The 27,206-nt window shown below is 43.8% G+C and overlaps 1 protein-coding gene across 9 annotated transcripts; it reads left to right on the top strand.

The window, feature by feature from the left end:
• Nucleotides 1-3,852: 3,852 nt before the first annotated feature.
• Nucleotides 3,853-22,545, top strand: MTFR2 (mitochondrial fission regulator 2). 9 transcript variants are annotated; one of them, XM_037894843.2, is made up of 9 exons: nucleotides 3,853-4,014; nucleotides 5,004-5,153; nucleotides 5,932-6,066; nucleotides 6,486-6,590; nucleotides 6,828-6,952; nucleotides 12,403-12,623; nucleotides 13,719-14,025; nucleotides 18,368-18,548; nucleotides 21,660-22,545. In XM_037894843.2, exons 2-9 carry the CDS (start codon nucleotides 5,091-5,093, stop codon nucleotides 21,756-21,758), a joined length of 1,236 nt encoding a protein of 411 aa, XP_037750771.1. In that variant the 5' UTR covers nucleotides 3,853-4,014; nucleotides 5,004-5,090; the 3' UTR covers nucleotides 21,759-22,545. The 9 variants fall into 9 exon arrangements, with proteins under 9 accessions (XP_037750771.1, XP_027676358.2, XP_043398914.1 ...); XM_027820557.3 differs by having other exon boundaries at nucleotides 3,860-4,014; nucleotides 5,932-6,033; XM_043542979.1 differs by lacking the exon at nucleotides 3,853-4,014 and adding an exon at nucleotides 4,078-4,629 and having other exon boundaries at nucleotides 5,932-6,033.
• Nucleotides 22,546-27,206: the final 4,661 nt, after the last annotated feature.

The raw sequence follows: 27,206 nt of genomic DNA, 5'->3' as shown, positions 1-27,206 counted from the left end.
GATGAGAATGAAGCATATAAGCATAATGTAGGGACTACCTCCCGTTGCTGTCTTTCAGAAGTGTTAGTTCCTTATTACATTCTTGTTAAAGCACCAGATCAAAACAAACCCCACAAAATTGAAGCCTCCCTGCTGAGCTCTTGAATACACTTAAACCTGTAAGATTTTAAGAAGGCAATTTATGTGCTAGTGACAAGAATATTTCATCTCTCATCCAAGATCTTCATTATGCATCACAAATTAAAGGGGATTAATCCTGTCTAAGAAAACAAAGTGTTACATAACCTTATAAATCACTAAGAAAGCTGAGAAGTTCTCAAACAAGTGATTCTTCCTATACGACCTTCCACATCTTCTCCAAGCCATAAATAGGAAACTGTTTCTAGGTTATACTCTCCAAGTAACATTGGTGGCAGCAGTTGCTACGTAGTGCTCCATCAGGGCACATAATTGGAAGCAGAAAGGTAGTATGGTAAGGAAATAAGTGAGCATTGAAAGGACTGCACTAGGAATGAAGAATATTTTCACAAAGTGGTACATAAGTTACATGCTGTAGTACCATCAATGATGCGCACAATCTCAGCAAAAACATACTGTCTTCATCAAAAACGAACATGTAGTAACAGCTAACGCCAGTTTTAATTAGCTGTGGATTATCTGTTTTGGTGAATAGCTGTCTTTTTTTTAAAGTGACATTAAAATTGTATGACATGTTTACTTAGTGTGACACCTAAAATGACTACAAATCTGAAAAAAATACATAGCATGCTCCATCCGAGAACATGGAGCAAGCATTTTTTACAGATTAATACAGATTCATTTATTTGCATCTGGGCAAAATAAAGCACCTACCCTAAACATACTAGACTTCCACAGCAATAATTCTGCTACATCTTTTAAACTAAGTCAGGGAAAATTACAGTAGTAAGTGTTCAGCTACCAATTCACTAAATACTGTCATTTGATTGTAACTCAGAGGTGGGCAAACTACAGCCAGTGGGCCACATCCGGCCTGCTGGACTGTTCTTCCTGGCCCCTGAGCTCCGGGCTGGGGAGGATAGCCCCCGGCCCCTCCCCTGCTGGTCCCTCTCCCCCACAGCTACACTGCTGCGTGGGTAGCGTTCTGGGCGGCAGGCTGTGCACTGATGCAGGGCAGTGCAGCAGTGTGTCTGGCTCCGGCCAGGCGGCGCGGCTGCCAGACATGCTCCTCTGAGAGGCATGGTAAGGGGGCCAGGACCTGGGGGGGTTGGATAAGGGGCCGGGGGGTCTCGGGTGGCAGTCAGGAGACAGGGAGCAGGGGGCAGTTGGATGGGGGGGTGGAGTCCCAGGGGGGCAGTTAGGGGGTGTGGGTAGAGCAGTCGGGACAGGGAGCAGAGGGGGTTTGGATAGGTGGTGAGGTCCTGGGGGACGGTTAGCGGAGGGGGTCCTGGGAGGGGGGGCAGTCAGGGGCCAAGGAGCAGGGAAGTTGGATAGTGGATGGGGTCTGGGGAGGGGGTGGTCGGAGACAAGGAGCAGGGGGCGTTGGATGGGTCAGGGGTTCTGAGGGGGACAGTCACGAGGCGGGAAGTGGGAGGGGTCGGATAGGGGGCTGGGGTCAGGCTGTTTGGGGAGGCACAGCTTTCCCTACTGGCCCTCCATACAGTTTTGCACCCCAGTGTGGCCTTGTAACTGAATATACAAAGTTGGAATTTTTACAAAGAAAGCAATTACCTGAAGAGCTAAATGCAGAACTTGTATGTTTGGATGGCCCAGGAACATGATGAGGCCAGAAAGGCATCCTTTTTCTTTCATAATCACTTCTCTGTTGTGTGGGGTTGACTAGGGCAACCCCTACTAAATCCTACAAGTGTCCATTCTTGTACTGCTGTAGCTACGAAAAGAGACTAGGGTGTTACGCTGCCTCCATTGTAATGGAAATAAATTAAAATGTCACCTACCACTGCAAACAAGAGAGACAGTTCCTAATGCTTTTTGACAAATATGTAATGGATATGAAAAAGTGTCCTAATACACACTTAAGATGTTCTTGCTTGTTATGTACTGTGAAGCAGTTACCATAATCTAGATTTAGGAACTGAAAAATTTCATAAGTGTGATAGAGCATGACCAAAAAAATCAATACTCGCCATTCTGGCTCTGTTTTTAATAAAGGAATATTCAAAGGGACTGGTCCACTTAGCCCAGTGGTCCCCAATCTTTTGCTATTTGCAGAAGACTCTGGTGGGCACCGGACACCACACTGCTGAAATGCAGGCATTTTGGCAGGCAGTTCTCCGGCAGCCACACTCGGCGGCATTTTGGTGGCACGGTGTCCTGCGGGGGCACAAAAATGCCCCGCTGGGCACCATGGTGCCCATGGGCACCCCATTGGGGACCACTGACTTAGCCTTAACTGGAAAGGGAGTCTGCATGGTAAAATGGGGGAAAACTGCAGTTCTTTTGTACAGTGCATTTTACTCTGAGCAGATACCAATGAACAAAAACCTATTAAAGGCCATGCTTTTTAGCTGGGTAGGGCACAGTAGCAATGGATCCATTTGGGACTGGAGCCTATGCTGGAATAGGTAGTAGCTGAGGCAGGGTGACCAGACAGCAAGTGTGAAAAATCAGAACAGGGGTAGGGGAATAATAGGTGCCTATATAAAACAAAGCCCCAAATATCTGGATTGTAAAATCGGGACATCTGGTCATCGTAAGTTGAATAGGGGTTTTGGGGAGTCCGTCACTTTCGCAAGCTACTGTCTTGATTTTGCAAATGGATCTGCTCACAAAGAACCCTGCATCCAATTAACAGATCCAGTTGCTGAATCAGGATCATACGTTGTACAATTGGCAACATGCCTTTAGAAAAGAAAAGTGTGGGTGTGGAATTGTATGAGATTTGGTAAACCAACTTCTTTCAATTTACTTCATAGAGCTAGACGCACAAAGATTATTATTTCTTGAATTGTAGAGGACAGGAAGAAGGGATCCTACTCATTTCCCCCACCCTCACTAGCATGAACTCAAAGGGACATCAGTTTGAAAGTTAGTTTTTAGAAATGAGATAAAAGTAGTTTCAGGTACTGCCCAACTCCAAACCCGTGCCTCACCCATCCTTTCTCCTAAGATTGGTTGTTTCCTAAGCCAATGACGTGATTGTATTTTTCTCTCCTGGGCTGCTGTATGAAGTGCTAACACCAGGAACCGGGGACTCTGACTATACAAAAGAAACACTGAATTTTTCTATACATGAAGTGCCAGGAAATGCACAAAGCCAACTGCAGAAGTTATGCATTTAAATGCCAGCTCCAGTAACGTGACTTGTCACTCTGGCAGGCAAAGGCATTCCTGACGGACGGGATTCAGTTCCCGCTCCCCTTTTAATACAGGTGGGCCGAAAGTGCCTCACACATGCACGTGCCAGGTTCCGATGAAGTGAGCTGTAGCTCACCAAAGCTTATGCTCAAATAAATTGGTTAGTCTCTAAGGTGCCACTAGTCCTCCTTTTCTTTTTGCGAATACAGACTAACAGGGCTGCTACTCTGAAACCTGTTCCTGACTTTGGCCTTGACAACTCCCCCTCTCCCCCCCCAGCCAACAGCCCCTAGCGCAGCGCGGCGCAGGGGCAGCCGCTCCCGGACACCGTCCCGCGGCGAGCAGGGGCTGCCAGGTCAGGCTCGCTGAGCGCGGCGGAACCTGACACGTGGCAGCGGGGCGGACGCAGGAGCCGCTGCCCAGCCCGAGGAAGAACGTATCGCGTTCGGCAGAGGCAGAAGAGCCCCCAGCCCCTGCGAGCGGAACACCCCCCCGGTCCCCCGCCCCGCGCTTTCCTATTGGTTCAGCCGTCGAATCCTCGTTTTCCGCCACGCCCCTAGTCCGTGGCGGGTCGATTTGTGCGTCACGCCCCCATCCGCTCTACCCAATCGGCTTTGCGAGGCGCTAGTTTTGATTTGATTTCGCCGCGGCGCAGCGCCGGGGTGAGGAAGGGGCGGGGGCCCGGGAAGGACCCCTTGAGGCCCGGAGGAGCGCGAGGTGAGGAGAAGGGGCGGGGAGGGGTCGCAGACGTCGCGTCACGCGGCCAGCGTCAAGCCCGCTGGCGGGGGCGCGCGCTGTCACCGTTGAAGGGGACGTGGTGGCGGCGGCGGCGCGGGGGGAAGGCGGGACGCGTTACGCTGGGTTGGGGGTTATTTAGGGTCCCTGGGTCAGGGCTGATGGGCGGGGCTGCCTGACGTGCCTTGGCGGTCTTGCCGCTCTGGGGCGGGGCCGGGCTCGTTCGTGCAGGGGGCCGTGGCCCCGCCCTAGGCCGTGTGGCCGCCCTGTTAGCCCTGCGACCCGCTCTCAAGCCTCCGCTGGACGGCCCCGGCAACCCGCCCCAAGCTGGGCCGCAAGCCTGGCAGCCCGTTCCGACAGCCGGGCGAGTTCACCCCGCCTGGCACCGGCGGGCCTACAGCGCGACCGGACAGCCCGGGGGCGGAGGCCCTGGTCTGGCGGAGCTGTCGTGTTGCCAGTGGGGGATTTATTGGGGTACCTCATTCACAACGCTGCAAAACGCCCCCGGGCGGAATAAAGGCGTGAGCGCTTCCTGTTCTTCGCTAGTGAACAAACAAGCGCGGGGGGGGGAGGGGGGCATTTATGAATTCAGTAGACGTAAGCACGTTTCACAGCACTTCTGAGTAGCTTTTCCAGGACCAATATTTCCCATTTCTTAAAACAAAAACAAAAAAAGTTGATAAATCGTTAGAAGAGAGACGTCCTCCAATTGCATCTAAAACAATGGGATGTTCTTTATTTTTCAAATATTACTGATTTTAAAACAAGATCCAGGACTAAGATCAGTGGGTCTCCAGTGATGGCCGCGTATGTAGGGGTCTAGCATTTGATGTTCTGGCTTCTCAGCTGCCATGGGGCTTGAATCTGTTCTCACTGTGGTGAATGGCCATAGAAGTGAACCCTTAGTGTGTGGAGAAGTTTGAGCAGGAGTTTGTTTTTTGTCTAGAAGTGATGCTCTTTTCTATTTGCAGCTGTAGAAAGGGAAACCTGAACTCTTCTGGGATATATGTGAAACTAATGTTTATAACCAGCTTTTGAATTCTCAGACTGTTCTATAAATGGCTCTATTGCTGAATCTCATAAGGCAACTGCTAGAATACTTTGGTGTACCAGCTGATCAGGTAAACTGATATTACTAGTGATGATCTATTGGTTTGCTGCTCAAGTGCATGGTTGTATGGTAAGCATGAGTGAGGGTAGGTGAGTGCGTGTGTTGTGTTAAGAGATTTCTGTCAGTGTGTGCAGGTGGTGAATGAAGGATGTGTGCTGCAGTAAAAGGGTTATATGTGCTTGGGGTTATTGCATAATTTATATACATACCAATAACCCTATGTGGACATCTCACTGTAGTGGTATAATTATTCTGGTAAACTTCCTTTGGTAGACAAGCCGAAAGGCCCATCGGATTATTTTACTTGTTACATTTTGCCTTCATCTATTAACTAGCATGTAAGACTTTCAAATAGTAATTAATTCAATGCTTCATAGACCCTGATCACAGGAGGTGCTGAGCACATACAGTTTTTATGGATTTCAATAGAAATTACAGGGCCTCACCATCTGTGGATCAGGACCATAATCCTTAGAAAACCTAATGTGTCAGACTGTTATGCAATTCTTTTTGGTGTGTACTAGATTGAGAATGTCCACCACTAATTGTAGCGCCACAAGTTTTAACCTCAAAGAACTTACGTCTGCTCAGCATTTCTCAGATGTATGTGCAAACTTAATGTGGTAGTAAAAATGCCACCACTTGTTCTACACCACTGTTGCTACTGGTGGAACTGCACTAGTGCTAGACCAACTGTAGGAAAAGTGCTAGTGTAGACAAGGTTACACTGACTAACCTTTGTTTTGTTTGAAGTTCTCTGGTTTGATAGTAGCTTTTTGTTTTGGCAGTTCATAACAAGGTGGGAAGCTCATATAGACCATAGCAGCATTGGCCGTATGATTGAAACATGTCTTCCTTCAACCCCCTTCTCAAGAAGGCACTTTCTTCAGGTATATGCTGTCATAAGGAAATGTCAGGTGAAGGTATCTTAAATCTTTTTTTATGATTTCCCCAACCATTTTTGCTCACAGTGGTTTGTGTATCCAGATACAGGCTACATTGGCTCATTTGTTCTGGGTCGAGCCTTCGTTCTCCAACAGACCTTCTAGATACCCTCCTGTCTAGGAGGTGTAGTTAGTTTCATCCTCTATTGGTCTTCATGTAGAGTGTCCTGGCACATCTCCACATACATCACAGAAACTTGAAAACTGGTCCTGGAAGAGAAATCCTCCTGAGGCCGTTTCTGAATCCTAGCTCCATTAGGGTAGCAAACATTTTTGTAGACCAATCTAAGTATGTAACTGTCAGGTCACATATGGTATGATCTCTTAATGATTTTGAAAAACATAAATTTTTGTATCATTGAGTTAAAAACCCAGATTTCTTTTGTTTATCTCTTTAGATTATATCAGCTTGGCAAAGTAAGGAATATGGATCTACCCGAAGCATTGTTCGTAGACTTGGGACAGTTCTTGCTTTAGAACCTTGTCCAAGACCTCACTTTCAGGTGAGTGGATTATTGCTACTCTTAACATTTCATTATTTAAGCAAGAAGTCTCACATTAAATTTAACAATGGCTTTCCTAATCTTTTTATCTTTCATGACTATGGTAATACTGCATCTTTTCTGTTCAATGTCTTTCACTTATCTAATACTGAGTCCCTCTTATTTGAGGAAGTTTTATTGTTAAACGGAAATTCTTTACTTTGCAGAGGCCTGACTTTTTTCTTGCTTTCTTTTTAGATGGTCCAAGACCTGAATTCTTTGGATTATGATGAACAAATTACAACTCCAAGCTCTGTAGTTCCATCTCTTGGTGATATTTTAAGGGTGGTAAATGATGAGGGAGAAACTTTTGCTAGATTTAGGCAAGTAAAGGCTCTGTGTTTATTTTGGTAGGAATGACTCAGGTCCTGTAGCCTATGATACTGGCAATTGTCTAAACCTTTCTGGGCCCTAGCAAAATTGACACTTTAGAAGTTAGCTCTTCCTCTTGATTTTTTTTTTTCCAGCAATTCTTGCCTATGCTTTAGCTAATATTATATAGCATACACATAGATTGGAGGATTCCCACACTTTGAGCTCCTTCTTTCCTGTTGTTGTACAGTACCAGGAATGTTGCTGGCATTTGCACATGGTGCTTTCATTCACAAAGCCTTTGGGGGTGGGGTGAATGTTGGTGGAATCTAATCCTAACACTCTCCTCTAACCTCTTATTGTTGGGTAATAAACTCTATCCCCTTTTTGCAGATGAGAACATTGGGGCAGAAATATTAAAGGGTCCCTGTTATCTCAAAATCAGTTTTGTTAAATTGTTACCCACTGCTGTTACAAGTAAACCTCTAAGACAGAGGTGGGCAAACTACGTCCTGCGGGCCAGATCTGGCCCGCAGGACCCTCCTGCCCGGCCCCTGAGCCCCTAGCCCAGGAGGGTGGCCCAGGAGGCTAGCCCCCGGCCCCTCCCCCGCAGCCTCAGCTCACTGTGCTTCGTGGTAAGGGGGCAGGGAGTAGGGCGGGTTGGATAGAGAGCAGGGGAGTTCGGGGTGGTGGTCAGGAGGTGTGGATGGGGGTCGGGGCAGTCAGAGGGTGGGGAATGGGGGTTGAATGGGGGAAGTCAGGAAGGAGATGGGAGGGGGTTGGATGGGGCAGTGTGGGGGCAGTCGGGTAGGGTTTCCGGGGGTGATCAGGGGACAGAGAGAAGGGGTGGTTGGATGGGGCAGGGGTCCCGGAGGGGCTGTCAGGGAACAGGGGTGGTTGGATGGGGCAGGGGTCCCGGAAGGGCGGGGGCTGCTGTCAAGGGGCAAGAAGTGTGGAGGGGGGCAGGTGGGGGTATACAATTTTCAAAACCCGATGTGGCCCTCAGGCCAAAAGGTTTGCCCTTCCCTGCTCTAAGAATACCATAATTGAAAGAAAAGTTTTATGTATTTTAAAAGTTTGTTTGCCTTGGGTATAGGCTGTTTCACCATTTCTTCTTTCATTTAATTTTTTCTGCTTTCATGCAGTACGAAGGGAATATAATTAATAAAATAGGAAAATGTAATGTGTAAAACAACAACAACATTGTTGCGGAACTTGGACAGGCGTAGCACATGAAGTTATTTTTAACTTAAAAAAAATTAATAGACACAAAGTTGACTATGTATGTCCCTTTTAAATGACTTTTACCCAAAGTCACAGAGGAAGTGGATATTTCAGAGCTAGAACTTGGTTGTTTATGCTGCTTAGTGTGTTCAGACGACTAACCCACAGCTCAGTTAACATTTGGTATTTTTATTGGATATTGCAAATCTAGTTTTTATATTGCATGGGTTTGTCGTCTTCTGATCTTATCTGTTGATGTGAAACTACAAGAAGAAGTAGGGAGATCAGAATTGGCTGGTACGTTTTGCTTTTTTTGGGTTAGAAGGAATATTGCAATTCTAGTCTCTCTTCTTATCACAATACTTGTCTCTCTTCTTATCACAATACTTAAGCTGTTAGTGATGTCACATTGCTGCTTTACTACAAAAACTGAGAGAATTGCACAAAAAAGAGAATAATTTTTATGATCTGGCACTTTAGTTATTAGAAATGGCTCAATAGGGGATCATAGGCTTTCTAGGACCACTGTACACAGAGCTATATATACTATGCAGTAGATGGGACCTAATTGCCAAAGAAAGGAGGAGCTTGTAGCCAGCTTTAGTGGTTTATCTCTCCAGTTTTTTGGATCTTGACTGTGTTATTCTCTAGGCTGCCTCATTCATGAGCCTACGCTTATAGGTTTCAGAGTAACAGCTGTGTTAGTCTGTATTTGCAAAAAGAAAAGGAGTACTTGTGGCACCTTAGAGACTAACCAATTTATTTGAGCATCAGCTTTCGTGAGCTACAGCTCACTTCATCAGATGCATTCAGTGGAAAATACAGTGGGGAGATTTATATACATAGAGAACATGAAACAGTGTGTTACCATACACACTGTAACCAGAGTGATCACTTAAGGTGAGCTATTACCGGGGTGGGGGACCTTTTGTAGTGATAATTAAGGTGGGCCATTTCCAGCAGTTGACAAGAACGTCTGAGGAACAGTGGGGGGTGGAGGGGGGGAAATAAACATGGGGAAATAGTTTTACTTTGTGTAATGACCCATCAATTCCCAGTCTCTATTCAAGCCTAAGTTAATTGTATCCAGTTTTCAAATTCATTCCAGTTCAGCAGTCTGTTGTTGGAGTCTGTTTTTGAAGTTTTTTTTGAAGAATTGCCACTTTTAGGTCTGTAATCGAGTGACCAGAGAGATTGAAGTGTTCTCTGACTGGTTTTTGAATGTTATAATTCTTGACATCTGATTTGTGTCCATTTATTCTTTTACGTAGAGACTGTCCAGTTTGGCCAATGTACGTGGCAGAGGGGCATTGCTGGCACATGATGGCATATATCACATTGGTAGATGTGCAGGCGAACGAGCCTCTGATAGTGTGGCTGATGTGATTAGGCTCTTTGATGGTGTCCCCTTAATAGATATGTGGACATAGTTGGCAACGGGCTTTGTTGCAAGGATAGGTTCCTGGGTTAGTGGTTCTGTTGTGTGGTTGCTGGTGAGTATTTGCTTCAGGTTGGGGGGCTGTCTGTAAGCAAGGCCTGGCCTGTCTCCCAAGATCTGTGAGAGTGATGGGTCATCCTTCAGGATAGGCTGTAGATCCTTGATGATGCGTTGGAGAGGTTTAGTTGGGGGCTGAAGGTGATGGCTAGTGGCGTTCTGTTATTTTCTTTGTTGGGCCTGTCCTGTAGTAGGTGACTTCTGGGTACTCTTCTGGCTCTGTCAATCTGTTTCTTCACTTCAGCAGGTGGGTATTGTAGTTGTAAGAGTGCTTGATAGAGATCTTGTAGGTGTTTGTCTCTGTCTGAGGGGTTGGAGCAAATGTGGTTGTATCGTAGAGCTTGGCTGTAGACAATTGATCGTGTGGTGTGGTCTGGATGAAAGCTGGAGGCATGTAGGTAGGCATAGCGGTCAGTAGGTTTCCGGTATAGGGTGGTGGTTGTGACCATCGCTTATTAGCACCATGGTGTTCAGGAAGTGGATCTCTTGTGTGGACTGGTCCAGGCTGAGGTTGATGGTGGGATGGAAATTGTTGAAATCATGGTGGAATTCCTCAAGGGCTTCTTTTCCATGGGTCCAGATGATGAAGATGTCATCAACGTAGCGTGAGTAGGGGCATTAGGGGACGAGAGCTGAGGAAGCGTTGTTCTAAGTCAGCCATAAAAATGTTGTCATATTGTGGGGCCATGCGGGTATCCATAGCAGTGCCGCTGATTTGAAGGTATACATTGTCCCCAACCGTGAAATAGTTATGGGTGGGGACAAAGTCACAAAGTTCAGCCACCAGGTTTGCCGTGACATTATCGGGGATACTGTTCCTGACGGCTTGTAGTCCATCTGTGTGTGGAATGTTGGTGTAGAGAGCTTCTATATCCATAGTGGCCAGGATGGTATTTTCAGGAAGATCACCGATGGATTGTAGTTTCCTCAGGAAGTCGGTGGTGTCTCGAAGATAGCTGGGAGTGCTGGTAACGTAGGGCCTGAGGATGGAGTCTACATAGCCAAACAATCCTGCTGTCAGGGTGCCAATGCCTGAGATGATGTGGTGTCCAGGATTTCCAGGTTTATGGATCTTGAGTAGCAGATAGAATACCCCAGGTCGGGGTTGCAGGGGTGTGTCTGTGTGGATTTGTTCTTGTGCTTTTTCAGGGAGTTTCTTGAGCAGATGGTGTAGTTTTCTTTTGGTAATCCTCAGTGGGATCAGAGGGTAATGGCTTGTAGAAAGTGGTGTTGGAGAGCTGCCTAGCAGCCTCTTGTTCATATTCCGACCTATTCATGATGACTACAGCACCTCCTTTGTCAGCCTTTTTGATTATGATGTCAGAGTTGTTTCTGAGGCAGTGGATGGCATTGTGTTCTGCACGGCTGAGGTTATGGGGCAAGTGATGCTGCTTTTCCACAATTTCAGCCCGTGCACGTCGGCTGAAGACTGGGAGTGGATGGGTCATTACACAAAGTAAAACTATTTCCTCATGTTTATCCCCCCCTCTCCACCCCCCCACTGTTCCTCAGACGTTCTTGTCAACTGCTGGAAATGGCCCACCTTGATTATCACTACAAAAGCCCCCTCCCCCCCACCCCCGCTTCGAAGAGCTCATCTTAAGTGATCACTCTGGTTACAGTGTGTATGGTAACGCCCATTGTTTTGTTCTCTATGTATATAAATCTCCCCACTGTATTTTCCACTGAATGCATCCAATGAAGTGAGCTGTAGCTCACGAAAGCTTATGCTCAAATAAATTTGTTAGTCTCTAAGGTGCCACAAGTACTCCTTTTCTTCCTGCACTTATAGTTTCCCCATTCTAACTACAAGATGAACTCCAGCTCTAGGTCCATGGAATACCTGAAGGGAGCATGCATTGTAATCCAAATTAACTTCTCCTTGTGGGGTAATCTGGAGAGCAAGAGGAAACTGTGGGTAGGCCCTGGTAGGGCAGGGAGACAGAAGACAAAATGTTACATGCCTGCCTAATTCAAAATGATGAATCCCATGGTATCTTGGGAAAAATGCCAGATTCCTTGGCTGGAAAACCCCTTGGGCCCTGATTGAGATGAATGAAGCAGGTCACACTGTTTTAAGTTTTGTTTCAGGCTCTACACAAGCAGGTGACACACTATCAGTTGATACACGTTTAATGTTTTCTAGTTATCTGCCATAAGGGCTACAATGTGCGTCTAGTATTCCCCACAGTGCAGCTGTCTTGTCCCTGAACCCACATGCTGCTTCTGGGGCTATTAACACTCTTGGGAGTCCTAGCTGGGTGTGTCTCATCACCTTCTACACCCATTTCTCTTCCTTATTCATGCATCTAAATTTATAGCTGCCCTCTTCCTGATTGTATCTAGGCAGAAAGTGCTCTTTGTTACCTCTTTTTACAACTCAATCATTTAGCATAACCATTGTGTAATGGTCAATCTCTGCTGCTGAGTAAATTGCCCAAGTATTCTAAAAAGTGCATTTTCAAGGGGTTTTTCTTGATAACCTTTTAAAAAAAACTTAATACTTAAAAATCCAACATTTAGTGCTTATAAAACAGTGTAATGCAAAATGTCTTGTGAAAGAGATGAAGTTCTGAAACATTAAAGCCTAATGTCATTGTCAATGGTGTTTCATAACTTCAATTTCTTGTGCCAGTAACTTAAAAAATGCATTTTTTAATCTAATCCTTTTCCCTGTGGGGGGCATGAAACTGTTACTATTCAGTTGAAACTTTAAAAAGTTTTATATTTTAATTTTTTTAGGGCTGAATCAAGGGGAAAGGAAATAATTACAGTTGACCATGATGTATCTCCAGCTATAGTTTCCTTGCCAACTGTTGTAAAAAGTAGAGCAGAAAAAGAAAATCTTGTGAATGAAGAAGCAATTAAAAAAATTTCTGCACTTGAAAATGAGTTAACTCTTCTTCGTGCCCAGATTGCTGCAATTGTTGCAGTGCAAGGATCAAGAAATAGCAGTCAATCAGGTAAGCTTGTTTTTGTTTAAACTACAGTCTTTAAACTTTGAGCTTCCTTTGTTTTATGCCCGTACTACTTATCCCGTGATTAACTTTTTATCTAAATTTATGTGAATTAAGTGAAAAGTATTTTGAATGCAGGATTGTTTTTTCTTATATTTATAAATTAATTTTTTTTCACTCTCCTCACATTCCGGACAGTTCATCACCTTCAAGTTGGAGTTGATTTAAATCATCTGTTTTTCTGGTGAAGCCCACAATAGTGTGTATCATTCTGCACTGTCGCATGAGAGAGTGCCTAGACCACCAATTCGATAGCCTCACCCTTTATATTATAAGGGTGAGCAAATAGCAACCCTATATTTAGCCTGCCTAACACTCTGCATTATAAAAGATTCTTCTGATCTTTTTTGCTCTAACATCTAAATTGTTTGTAGCAAGTCTTTTATAATGTGTCAGGGGAAAAGCCCTGGGGCTAGAGGGTTTTTCTTGGTCTTGTGGAATTCTGTATAGGTTTAGCTGAGTTATAAACTGTTAATTACCATTTCCCTTGTACTTAATAAAATTTTAGGTATGCTGCCAAAATAATTGAACAAAACATTCTAAAGAGCTGGACCCACGTCTCAAGAGCAACACGCTCTGCACTGGGTATGCCTAGGAGCTACTGTATCAATGAGAATTGTGCGGGTGGAGGGAGAGACCGGTTGGGGCTTGTTTGTATGCATTATGATATTGTTTTTAATTACATGGTCACACTTAGCTTTTCCCCAACAGGACCCCTGCCTCATTCAGTGCACAGGCTGGATGTACAAATGGACAGAATTAAGGTTGCATAGACATCTTAAATCTAGCATTTCCTAAGTTTTGATTGCTTGATTTTGAAACCTAAATAACTTTCGCTTAACCGTTCTTTTTATGTAATTATTTCTGGTATACCATGTTGTGCTAGGTGTTTGACATTTTAAGAAAAAACAGTCCTTCCCAGATTAGGATCTTGCAATGTAACTCAGACACCCTGGACTTGGCTTGATCTTCTCAAAATTTCAAATATTAGTAACTCATTCTCTGAATTAAAAAAATACTACTACTTATTTTCTTTGATAGGTTCAGATGTCTTGAATTCATTTGGCATTCCAAGTGGTTCTTTCCCAGTGCCAGCAATGACTTCTACTCCATTGTTCACTGCACCAGATCACTTCGTAATTCCTCCACCTCCCCCACTTCCCTCCATAGCACCATGTGGCTTTGATGCCAGTAATTCAGCAGTTGAACTTATTAAACAACGTCGTGCTGCAAGTAAGACCAGCTCAACAACTATTGACAAAGGTGAACACCAGAAGACCAAGGAGGTTCTTAGTATGATGGATGTTTTGAAGGATATAAACAAAATTCGACTGCGAACTATTGAGAAGTAAGTTGATTTAAATGGCATATTTTTGGTTTACTCTTAAATACACAACACTACAGTATCTAGGGAGCAGCAGATAATGCTGGGGTGAAAACCTGTTTAATGGACAGGTGCTCCTGACAACTACCTGAGGTGATAGAATCGCAGGACTGAAAGGGTCCTCGAGAGATCTTTCTAGTCCAGTTCCCTGCACTCAAGGCAGGGCTAAGTATTTTATCTGACTATCCCTGACAGGTATTTGTCTAACCTACTCTTAAAAATCTCCAATGACAGAGATTCCACAACCTCCCTAGGCAATTTATTTTAGTGCTTAACTATCCTGACAGGAAGTTTTTCCTAATGTCCAATGTAAGCTGCCCTTGCTGCAATTTAATCCTATTGCTTCTTATCCTATCCTCAGAGATTAAGGAGAACAATTTTTGTCCCTCCTCCATGTAACAACTTTTTATGTACTTGAAAACTGTTATCCTATTCCCTTTCTGCCTTCTTTTCTCCAGACTAACAAACCCATTTTTTTCCAATCTTTGCTCATAAGTCATTTTATAGACCCTTAATCATTTTTGTTGCTCTTCTCTGGTTTCTCCAATTTGTCCACATCTTTCCTGAAATGTGGTGCCCAGAACAGGACACGCTACTCCAGCTGAGGCCTAATCAGCAAGGAGTAGAGTGAAAGAATTACTTTTCATCTTGCTTACAGCACTCCTGCTAATATATCCCGGAATAATGTTTGCTTTTTTTTTTTTTTTTTTGCAACAGTGTTACATTGTTGACTCATATTTAGTTTGTGATCCATTCTGACCTCCAGATCCCTTTCTGCAGTACTTCTCCTTAGGCAGTCATTTCCCATTTTGTATATATGCAGCTGATTGTTCTTTCCTAAGTGGAGTACTTTGCATTTGTCCTTATTGAATTTTATCCTGTTTACTTCAGACCATTTCTCTAGTTTGTCCAGATCATTTTGAATTTTAATCTTATCCTCCAAAGCACTTGCATCTGCTCCCAGCTTTGTATTGTCTGCAAATTTTAAGTGTACTCTCTATGCCACTATCTAAATTATTGATGAAGATATTGAACAGAACCGGACCCAGAACCGATCCCTGTGGGACCCCACTTCATATACCCTTCCAGTTTGACTGTGAACCAGTGATGATTACTCACTGGGAACAGTTTTCCAACCAATTATGCACTCACCTTATAGTAGCTTCATCTAGGTTGTATTTCCCTAGTTTGAGAAGGTCATGCAAGACAGTATCAAAAGCCTTATTAAAGTCAAGGTATACCACATCTACTGCTTCTCCCCATCCACAAGGCTTATTAGGCAAGTAGTTTGTCATTTAACACTTTCCTTAGGGTACATCTACACAGCAAAACTCCCCTCCCCCCCCATGGGCAGTGAGTCTCACACGTGGGGTCAACTGACTCAGACTTGCACAATGGGGCCAAAAATAGCAGTATAGATGTTCTGTCTCAGGCTCTGAGACCCACCTGCCTTGCTGGTCTCAGGGACTGGGTTCCAGCCTGAGTGGGAATGTCTGCTCTATTTATAGCCCTTAGCACAAGCCCCACGATCCTGCCCCAGTTGACCTGGGCTCTGACACACTGCTGCTGTTTAGGTTTTTTTGGTCATGTATATGTACCCTGAGAGATTTTGAGCAGGCAATTTTTCCCTTAGAGTGCTGTATCTTCACTGCCTAGAGTACCAAGTGAAAATGCACTACATACAAAAGCAAAGCATTCTCTAATTTAAAACTGTAGTCTCCTGCATAGGTCAGTCAATCTTTTGTCTCCTGTTTGTTTGTTTTTTTTGATTGGGGCTATTTGGAGTTCACTTACAAAATCAGCTAAATGTGCAGGAAAACAGATCTGAACAAACAAACTTTTGAGTTCGTTGTAAAAGGACAACTCCTTGGGGAAATATTGGAAAACTAACAGTACATCCAAAATACACTATTTCTAACTTTGAAGTCTTCAAAAATATATAATGCATGTGTATATTTTAACTGAAGATTTTACTGAACCTAGACCCAAGTCCTTTAGTTTGGTACAAATAATTTTTAATGTTTACATGGTTTTGGTCAAAAAGCTAAACTTATGTGATTACAAAACCTATGATTATTAAATATTTGTGACTGATATCCTGTGTTCAGAGCCAAAAAGCTCTTTTAGATGTGATACACAGGAAACTAAATAAACACATTTACTGAACTGGAATAAAAATATACTCTAAGGAAGTAGGATAATGTCTGTTTAGAGATCACTATTGAGGAAAACAATTTAGTGTATATATAAGAACAGAGGGTGAAATCCTGGCCCCAATTAAGTCAGTGAGTGTTGTCAATTGGGCCAGGATTTCACCAAGCATATTGTGCACAATAACTGGCACAAACACTTGTGGGCAGATATTATAGTATAGCAGATTTTAATAAGGCTTTACGTGCCTTCAGTATGTGATTTCACCACATAAGTACTAGGGGCCAGATTCAAAAAGGTACTTAGACTCCTGTAGAGGCAGTTAGAAGCCTATGCCCAACATTTCACCACCGCGAACGTTTTCAAAACTACTGCTCAGTTGCTGCCTAACCCTGTAGGGCACCTAAATCCCTGAAGGACCTAAGTGTCTGTTGACAGGTGTGCTCAAACTGCCTAAGCTCTGACACTGCTCTGCATCAACTGAGCTTCTGAGAGCCCTCTTGCACACCTAACCCCAGTGGGATTCTCACATTAGGTGTCCATCTCCCCCGCCCCCCCCCCCCCCCCCCCCGCCACATCTATCACACGTGGAGGGCCTGACCTGGTAGGTGTGCACTGAGCACACCTAACCCACACAAAAGGCAGCCAGGGGCAAGCAGGTCAGGAATTTTTGTGCCTGGCTGACTGATTCAGAATTCCCAGTAGTTCGGGTACTCACCTGGGATGTGACAGTACTGGGTTCAAGTCCCTGGTCCAAATCAGGCAGAGCGGGGATTTGAGCTTGGGTTTCCAGTATACAAGGTGAGTTCCCTAACCACTGACCTTTTGGCTGTGTTGGGGGGTGGGGAGAATCTCTCTGATATTTCACAAGAAAGGGTTGACCTCATACAAGAGCCTAACTCCAAGAGAGGGTTCACGACTGAGAATCCCAAGCAGAGATTAGTGCCTGCCTTTGGCCAGTCACTCTGGCATGTGAGGCCCAGATCAATGAGGGTTAGATTCCTAATTCCCTTTGTGCATCTGGGCCCAAAGCCCCATTACTTTCCTTCACATTTCACTCCTGACTAGCTTAGTCATCTCCCTGCTCAGCTTGCTGGCTTCTGAGAATCCCTTTCTTACTATCTAACTCTCCTATACAATGCATGGGGAGCCTGGTGCCTAACTTGAGGCTGTAAATTCCACTGGGTGGCAGGATGCCTAGAAGTTAGGCATGTCTAAAGTCCCTTTCTAGTTCCAAATGCTATAAATTAAACTTTCAATTCCATTTGCAAACCTACAAACTATATCCACAATCTTTGAGCACTAACTTGTGGGCAGAGCTGAGGTACTCTAAAAAATCAGGGCTTACTTATTCAGTGCTTTGGATTCATAAATAATGCATGACTGGCTTTCAAATAGATATTTTAATAGTATTTCTAACTTCGCATTTGGGAGTTCAGGTACACACTTGAGAACAAAACCAGCCACTGATGCATCTGTGCCAATTTAGCATCCTGGTTGTGGATATTTTGTTGAAGTGTCCTTGTTTGCAAATGGGATCTTGTGTGGTCAACTGGATGAACATGTATATTTGCAAGTTTAATTTTTTACTGAAGTCTTGCATCAAACCATATTACTTTATTATTGTAAAGTCTTTTGAGAAACTTTACAGCTTTTTTGTTGATCTTTATGAGAACTCATGAAGATCCAGTGTTTTAACTGAAAACAAATAGGGACAGTAGAGTACTTTAGGAGCATTAAATTAACTTTTTTTCCCAGATTCATAGATTCTAGGGCCAGAAGGGGTCATTGTGACGGACCGTATTTGATACGGCAGTATCTGGTAGTACAATGAGACCTCTTTTTTTAAAATATTCTAATACCTAGAATAAGGAAATATCAGAGGTATTATGAACAACTTAAGTATTTGCTGTGACTGTAGGCAGGGGATTTTCTTACTATTGTCGCATTTACTTTTATTCTTGTTTGGTCATGGTGAGCCATTTCAGAATACAGTTAGCAATATTACTTGCTAAGTTATGTTTCTATAACCTGAATGGTATGTGAAGTTGGTCTAAGGTGTAGACTGTAGAGCATACTAGGATAATGTAATTACTCTCCAGGACCAGCATTAAGTTTTCATGGACTGGACACAGTTTGTCTTTGCTCTTTGTAGGTCACCTGGCGGTACACCTCTTCCTAAGACAAGAAAAAGGCGGAGTTCACAGTGGGATCCAGCAGCTCTAATAGCTCAGGCTCTAAAACAGAAATTTGCACATCAAAATGGCAATGATTCATTGGACAAAGAAAACAGATCTTGTGACACCTCCCCATTTTCCAGTCCAGAAGCCCCTCTGGTAAGCTCTTATTTACTCTCTGACTCCGCAAAAAACCCAAACAAAAATCCCTCATCATACTTTCCATCACCTACACATGAGTATTAGGCTATCAGGGAATGTTGGTGGTCTTGAGACTCTGGAATCATGGAAAACCAGTGAGTGGGTGGCATGGCTTGTCGGTGGAATTAACTGTCATGGAACACTGAAGAGAAGAGAGTGGAACTGTGAACTGATAGCGGCTTAGTTTGTTAAAAACCTTAAAATTTGTGGAAAATGGGCAGAACATCTGATAATGTGACTAGAGGAAAGCTTGACTAGCTCTTATTTTTTCAGTCCTGGGTGTTGATTTCACAAGTGCCTGTTTTTTATTCTTAGTGTAAAACTGAAAACTGAAATCAATACTGTGAAAGCTGGTTGGTTACCAAACATGTAAATTTGTGACTCAGCATACCTATCCTCAAAGGAAGTGGTAGAAATCAAGTGACTAACTTGACGGAAGTAATGAAAACAGAGTTCCTTTTAATCATAGAATATCAGGGTTGGAAGGGACCTCAGGAGGTCATCTAGTCCAACCCCCGAATATAAAGTTAAATATACTCATTGTCAAGTGGCAAGATAGAGAAGACTCATGTTCTGATAAAAAATGCAGTTAATCTTTTTCTGTGAGATCTTCAGACAGTTTTTTTATTCAGTGGCACTGTTGCTCTTGAAGTAGAAGAGTAGATTCCGTCAGTCTGATCATGCAAGTGAGATGTTAACAATGGTATCATAATTGAACATAGCAGCAATGATGATTTGATTACTTCACAACTTTCCAGCATCTGCTTCGTTCAAGAGCAATTTCTGTTAATCTTTAACACTCCCCAAAAGGCAAAGATCACCTTTAAATTGTTTATGGCAAAGTCTAGAACTTGATAAGAAAGTTGTAGCTGCATTATGCTGTCAGAATTACCTTTTATCTAGCACAAAAGGAACACTTGATATAACCAATTGAAGTTCTTTGCCTTGAATGTACTCTTCTGGACTGATTTAAGTTTGTATGTATGCTGCTCGATGAGAGGTGGGCAAACTAGGGCCCGCGGGCCACATCCGGCCTGCAGGACCATCCTGCCCCGAGCTCTGGCCAGGGAGGCTAACCCCCAGCCCCTCCCCCACTGTCCCCTCTCCCCCGCAGCCTGAGCGCGCCGTGCTGCCAGCACTCTGGCCCGCCACTCTTGCTGGGCAGCATAACAGCGTGGCTGGGTTCAGCATGGTAAGGGGGTGGGGAATGGGGGGTCCCAGGGCGGCAGTCAGGGGACAGGGAGCAGGGGGCTGTTGGATGGGTCAGCGGTTCGGGGGGGGGCAGTCGGGGCAAAGGGCGGTTGGATGGGGCATAGGTTTTGCGGGGGGGCAGTTAGGGGATGGGGAACGGGGGGTTGGATAGAGTGTGGGAGCCCCAGGGGGCCTGTTAAGGGTCGGGGCACCCCTGTACTAGATGCTCCAAAGTGAGAGAGAGAGAGAATACAAGAGCTAAAAGAATCAACACTTCTATTAGAACAAGATGATTGATCAAACATGAGAAATGACCTGATAATGACTACAAGCATGCATGTATTGAAAGTGTTCCTCATTAGCAATACTGATTTTTTTCATCTTTAAAAACCAAGAACGCAGAGAGATGTCTGACAAACCTATGTCATTTGCTCAAAAAATAAAAATGCAGTGAAAAATTAGAGAATGTCTTGGGTATAATCATTCTTAACATCCTGGGCGGAGAGAGAAAAACACACACCCACACCCACACCCACCCACACCCCTCCATGCTGGGTAAAGGGTCTACAGTGGTGTAAAAAGTCATTATTCTCCTGCCACAGGAACTATGGAAGATGGCCATAAGCCTTACCATAGGACCCTTGGTAAGTACTGGCAATAGGAGCTGTGTTGTAGGTAGGAGGGTTGTGATGTGATGCACACATTCTGAGCAATATTTCTGCCCATAAAGCAGCCTGCAAAGGCTAACATAACTTAGCCAAGCCCATAGGGAACTGTGTGTTATGTCACAGCCTGTCTAGCCACTGGAGTAGCTCAGGATTAGGAGGGCACAAAAGTGTTTTAAAGCGAGTGTAGTTCCTCTACCACCTACTGCCCTCTTTCTCTTGGCCTGCAAATTGTGTGCAGTGCCTCTTAGAGGTGCATTACAGAATCTCACCTTTGATGTATTGGTGTTCAGCAACCTTATTTTAAATCTCAGATATTTTTCAAAATAACAGTTCCAAAGCATGTTGTGGAACATCAGAAATTCAGTTGCGGCCACCATCATATTCATGGTTGGTTGACTCAGTGAAGCTAAGAATTCTCAGGAAGACTGTCTATATTTATGTCTTCTACCATAAAAGTGTGTGTTTGAAATTTGCACTGAACATGAGGAAAATTTAATATCAAAATAGTCTGCATTTTACACAACTGTACAGCTAAGTGTTAAATTTATAAAACACAATTGAACGAGGTTAGAGATACAATGGTTGCAGTCTCAGTAAAAACGTAGGATAATAAAATAAACACTGGAACTACACAGACAAAATCTGCATTATATTTCTTAGATACTACAGATCCCTTCCATTAAGTAATCAACATGATTGATCCCAAATACAAAAGTCATAGAACTGGTTGATCCTAGAACAAGTTGTGTAAAATTGTTGGAAAACTGTGAAAGTAAATTAATGGAAGACTGTTGAACTCAATTTGTCAACTTTTAAGACCTGTTGTCCAGCCAGGTTGTCCATCAACTGCTTGTGTGTAAGGGGGCACACATCTGCGTTGGTCTATTGCTGCTAAAAAGGCAAATAAGTTGTTGAGTTTATCCATATCTAAGGTCAGATACAGAAGCAATAATAGGCCTTTTTATTTAGACTGGGGACTTTTTGATTTTAACAATGTGAATGTTCTTTTTTGTTTTGAGTAAATACTTATACATATGAAAGGGATTGTTCATGTACATTTATGGGTTTCATTTTTCCCAGGCTGGGGAAAACTGCAACAGCCCTTCCAGCCTGCAGTATCTTTTTGCTGAAAATTTTATTCTTTCCCTGTTGAGTATTCTTAGACATTTTATAGAATTAAAGATTATTTGATTTTTTTTTTTTTTTTTAGGTTGGCCGTCCCATTTTGAAGCCAAACTCAAAGAACAACCTTATAAAAGCTGAGGAAGTAACACAGGTATCAACAGGGAAAGCAAGGGTACATATTTAGCTGGTGGCGCCATGTGGAAAAACCCAACAACTTGCATGCTTATGAGCGGCAGGACTACTTCTGGAATAATTTCATAAAATGTGTACACTGGGATGTCTTACTCCCATGCCCCAGGAGCTATGGTTTATAAAACTACCTCTTTTTTTGAGTGTTCCAACAGTCAAGCTTGTCAGTGTGTTATCTGCTTATAAAAAATACTTGATTGGCATTTATTACTTTATAGCTGCAGACAAGAATGTCTGAAGCTAAGTTTTTAGATACTCTGAATGGGAGCAGATTATATAAAAAAGACTGCATGTTTCTCAGTGTGGAGGCTGAAGTATACATGGGAGCGTGGAAACAAAATATTAATAGCTCAGGAAATTAAGTTTTAAGTCAAGCAGGTGTATAATATGTAATCAATATTAATAGTCCCTCATTGAGAGGGTAGTACGTCTCCCTGACTTTCATTATAGCTTCCTAAAGCAACTCACTATTCCATGTGCAAACAATCTCTTAACTTATTCTGGATCAACAGAGAAGGCCTGCTTACTATGTAGTGATGATACTTGCCTTGTTTTAATTAAGTCGGATATGAGCTGTGTGTTAACTGCCTGCAATGAGAAAAATTTGTGTTCTGTGGCAAAAAAGGGTCTGGAGAGACTTCTGTTTGCACAAGCATAATCTAAATTCATTATGGAAATAAACGTTCATTGGCTATGGTGTCTTTCCCCTTTGCTTCCAGATTTTAGGTCAACATTTTGTTGTTTTGTACATAGTTTATAAAATAAATTTCCCTTTTATTTCATTGATGGTGTTATCCTGTACATTATTTGCAAATTCATTGTTTTGGGTTGTTTTTTTTCCTTGTGTTGCCACAGTTTTTAAAAGATTTGGTCAACTTTATTAAATCAAGCATGCCCTCTAATAGACAACGAAAAGAGGAAAAGTAGATCTAAAATATAATCTCTCTCTCCTACCAGAATATTGGGGGAGGGAACCTTTTAGTCATAAATTCAATAAGGTATGCTTGGTATTTATAAAATGGGAGAGGTTCTTCAAGTTTTTTGTTTGCAGATATGCCAGTACCAGTCTTCAGGGCCCAAGTGGACTGAGTTCCACTTGAAGCGGGGTGAAGCACAGAAACTGCCTTACTAGCCTGTGTAGGGTGAGCAGACCTCTGGGTCATTGTTAGAAGAGGCAGGAGGCCCATAAATTTTACATTTCTTTGATCTTTCAATTTCTGAGGAAGAGGGTCAATGTTGTGAGTTGCCAATAGAGCAGAGCTCAGATCTAGTCTGCCTTGATGTGGAAGTGGTACCAGTCTTTAGCACAGAGTTCTTAGCCAGTGCCAAGCTGTTTGGAAGACTAAGAATGTCTGTCTGACTGAAGGCATGGCAGACTCTTTCTTGGTACCAGTAACAGGCATCTTTGAGGTAGAGTCTGTACTTACAGTGGCATTGAAGGAGTGGAATCTCTGGGAGGGGAGAGTCCTCAGTCAGACTCTTTCAAAATCCAGTGTTCCCCTTGTGGAGTGTTAGCCTACTGCTTATCTTTGGAGTGGTGTGTTCTGGTGTAGATGGACAAGTATACAGAGAAGTACTCCAGAATGTGGCTCTTTCAAAGAGAAGACTCTGACTGGGTACATCAGTGAAAAGAAACAAGTCCATCACATGACAGACAAATTTAAAGCAGGAATGTTTAGGTTCAGCCATTAGGTTGAAAGGCACCTCCGCTCCAAATGGCAATCAAAAGGAAAGATTTTAAAGAGAAAATAATTAAAGAACTGAAAATCTCAAACTTTATAACTAAACTAAAGATTACAAATTAATTTGATGAAAAAATACTATGGAATGCAGGCAGACCACCAGTTTCATCTCGCTGCCATCGCAGTAGGAGGAAACTTAGAGGCAGTCAAGATCACTCTGTCCTATATGTCCTTGGGCAGTGGGGGAGGAGGAGTAGAACATAAGGACATGCAGGGAACAGGCATAGTCCCAATGGATTCTGCTGCTTTGTTGTGCTGGGCTTTCCGTCGCACAGCCTGTAGTAGCCCCTTTAGGGGATAAAAGCTTGTAACTGTCAAAAGGTTGATGTCATCCTCTGAACTTTGCATACCTGCGCCAACCTAAGCCCTAAAAGATTTCAGGGCTACACCAAGATCACTGGTTTATACATATGGCCCTACCAAATTCATGGCCCATTTTCATAAATTTCACAGTCATAGCATTTTAAAAATCTTAAATTTCAGTGTTGTAACAAAACATGAATATGTATTTTAAAACTGCAGAATATAAACACTTAAAGCCCTTGACACTCAGCATTACTCAAACTGGGGGTCCTGACCTAATAAGGGGTTGCAGGGCTATTGTAGGGAGATCACGGTATTGCCACCCTTACTTCTATGCTCCCTTCAGAGCAGGGTGGTTGGAGAGCAGCAGTTGCTGACTGTCCAGCTCTGAAGGCAGCACTGTGTATTTTTGTATCTTATACTATAAGGTACGCAAAAGACCAGATTTCACTGTCCATGATGCATTTTTCATGGCTGTGAATTTGGTAGGGCCCTAGTTATACACCTGCTACCAATATAAAACCTCCGTATAGTTCAGAGAGTGAGTCTGACCTATTGGCAGAATAGACTGTTACAAGCCTTTATGCCCAGAGGGGATGCCATAGGCTGTGCCTTGGACAACACAGCACAATGAAGCCCTGTTTACTTCACTGCTTCAGACAGAAATTCCACCTATCAGCCACAGCGCTTTGCTGACAACATTTTTAAGAGGCAGTCCAGTATTTCCTGCAGGACAGCCCATCTTCTACTACCACTGTACATTATACTCCAAACCGCAGGTTTGATATTGAAGTCAAGAGCCATATACCAATCCCTCTAAAATATCCTCATTCTTTGAGTACTGCACATGTGGATTCCACTCATGCTGTGTGGGTGGCCCATTGCAGTAGTTTAGAACTTTTAGTAGTAGTGTCCAGCAGGAGTCATGTGCATTCTTCATGGCCTCAGGCTCCCTCTTCTGAGGGCATAAAAAGTGAAGCATCCCCAACTGCCACTTTCAGACCATCTAGGCAGAACAGTTTGAACAGCATTAATGTCCCTTTGTTTTTGTTACATAGTGATTAGGCTAGTCCTTAATGTATAGTTAGAACAGGGGTGGGCAAACTACAGCCTGCAGGCTGGATCCGGCCCATCAGGGCTTTGGATCTGGCCTGCGGGATTGCCCACCGTGGTGCCGCAGGCCCCCCGCCGCTCTCAGAAGCGGCCGGCACCATGTCCCTGGGGCCCCAGGGGCAACAGAGGGCTCTGTGCGTTGCCCTTGCCTCCAGGCATTGCCCCCGCAGCTCCCATTGGCCAGGAATGGGGAACCGCAGCCTGTGGGAGCTTTTGTGGGAGGTACCTGAAGGCATGGCAAAGGCAGTGTGCAGAATCCTGTGCACTCCCCCCCCGGGGCCGCGCAGAGACGTGGTTCTGGCCGCTTCCCGGAGCAGTGCTGTTGCCACCCCGGAGCCACTTTAGGTAAGCGGTGCTGGGCCGGAACCTGCACCCCGAACCCCTGCTGCCCCCAACTCCCTGCCCTAAGCCACCTGCCTGCACCTCGCACCCCAATCTCCTGCCCTGAGGCCCTGAATCCCCATGCACCCCAACCGCCTTTCCTGAGCCCCTTTATGCACCCCTCTACTGCCCCAGTCCCTTGCCCTGAGGCTGTTCCTGCACACCACACCCTCTCCCGCACTCCCTCCCGCACCCCAACCCCCTGCCCCAGCCCTGCATACAATTTCACCACCCAGATGTGGCCTTCGGCCCAAAAAGCTTGCCCACACCTGAATTAGAACATAAGAACGGCCAAACTGCATCAGACCAAAGTTCCATCAAGCCCAGTATCCTGTCCTCTGACAGTGGCCGATGGCCGGTGCCCCAAAGGGAATGAACAGATAGAGCATGGATCACTTGATGATAACCTGTTACCCAATCCCAGCTTCTGGCAAACAGACTAGGGACACCATTCCTGCCCATCCTGGCTAATAGCCATTGATGGACCTATCTTCCATGAATCTATCTAGCTCCCTTTTGAATCCCATTATAGTATTGGCCTTCACAACACCCTCTGGCAAGGCGTTCCAGAGGTTGACAGTGCGTGCGTTGCGTGAAAAAATACTTTCTTGTGTTTGTTTTAAACCTACCTATTAATTTCATTTGGTGGCCCCTTGTTCTTGTATGATGAGAAGGAGTAAATAACACTTCCTTATTTACTTTCTTTATACAGTACCACTCATGATTTTATAGACCTCTATCGTATCTCCCCTTAGTCACCTCTTTTTCAAGCTGAAAAGTCAGTCTTATTAATCTCTCCTCATAGGGAAGCTGTTCTATACCCCTAATCATTTTTGTTGCCCTTTTCTGAACCTTTTCCAGTTCCAATATATCTTTTTTTGAGATGGGGCGACTGCATCTGCATGCAGTATTCAAGGTGTGGGAGTACCATGGATTTATATAGAGGCAATATGATATTTTGTCTTATTTATCCCTTTCTTGATGATTCCCAACATTCTGTTTGCTTTTTTGACTGTTGCTGCACATTGAGTGGATAATTTCAGAGAACTATCCACAGTGACTCCAAGATCTTTCTTGAGTGGTAACAGCTAATTTAGACCTCATCATTGTATATGTATAGTTAGGATTATGTTTTCCAGTGTGCATTACTTTGCATTTATCAACATGAAATTTCATCTGCCATTTTGTTGCCCAGTCACCCAGTTTTGTGAGATCCTTTTGTAGCTCTTCGCAGTCTGCCTGGGACTTAGCTATCTTGAGTAGTTTTGTATCATCTGCAAATTTTGCCACCTCACTGTTTACCCCTTTTTCCAGATAGTTTATGAATATGTTAAATAGGACTGAGCCCAGTACAGATCCCTGGAGGACACCTCTATTTACCTCTCTCCATTCCATTCTGAAAACTGACCATTTATTCGTACTCTTTATTTCCTATCTTTCAACCAGTTACCAATCCATGAGAGAACCTTCCCTCTTATCCCATGACTGCTTATTTTGCTTAAGAGCCTTTGGTGAGGGACCTTGTCAAAGGCTTTCTGAAAATCTAAATAAACTGTGTCCACTGGATCTCCTTTGTCCGCGTGCTTGTTGACCCCCTCAAAGAATTCCAGTAGATTGGTGATGCATTTCCCTTTACAAAAACCATGTTGGCTATTTCCTAACAAATTACGTTCATCTAGGTGTCTGACAATTTTGTTCTTTATGGTAGTTTCAACCAATTTGCCCGGTATTGAAGTGAGGCTTACTGGCCTGTAGTTGCTAGGGTCACCTCTGGAGCCCTTTTTTAAAAATTGGCATCATGTTCACTATCCTCTAGTCATTTGATACAGAAGTTGATTTAAATGATATGTTACAGATGACAGTTAGCAATCGTGCAATTTCACATTTGAGTTCCTTCAGAACTC

The sequence above is a fragment of the Chelonia mydas genome, chromosome 3 (assembly GCF_015237465.2).
Source record: "Chelonia mydas isolate rCheMyd1 chromosome 3, rCheMyd1.pri.v2, whole genome shotgun sequence".
NCBI lineage: Eukaryota > Metazoa > Chordata > Testudines > Cheloniidae > Chelonia > Chelonia mydas.
Note: the sequence above shows the minus strand (reverse complement) of the source record. Positions and strands in the feature narration are given on the sequence as shown.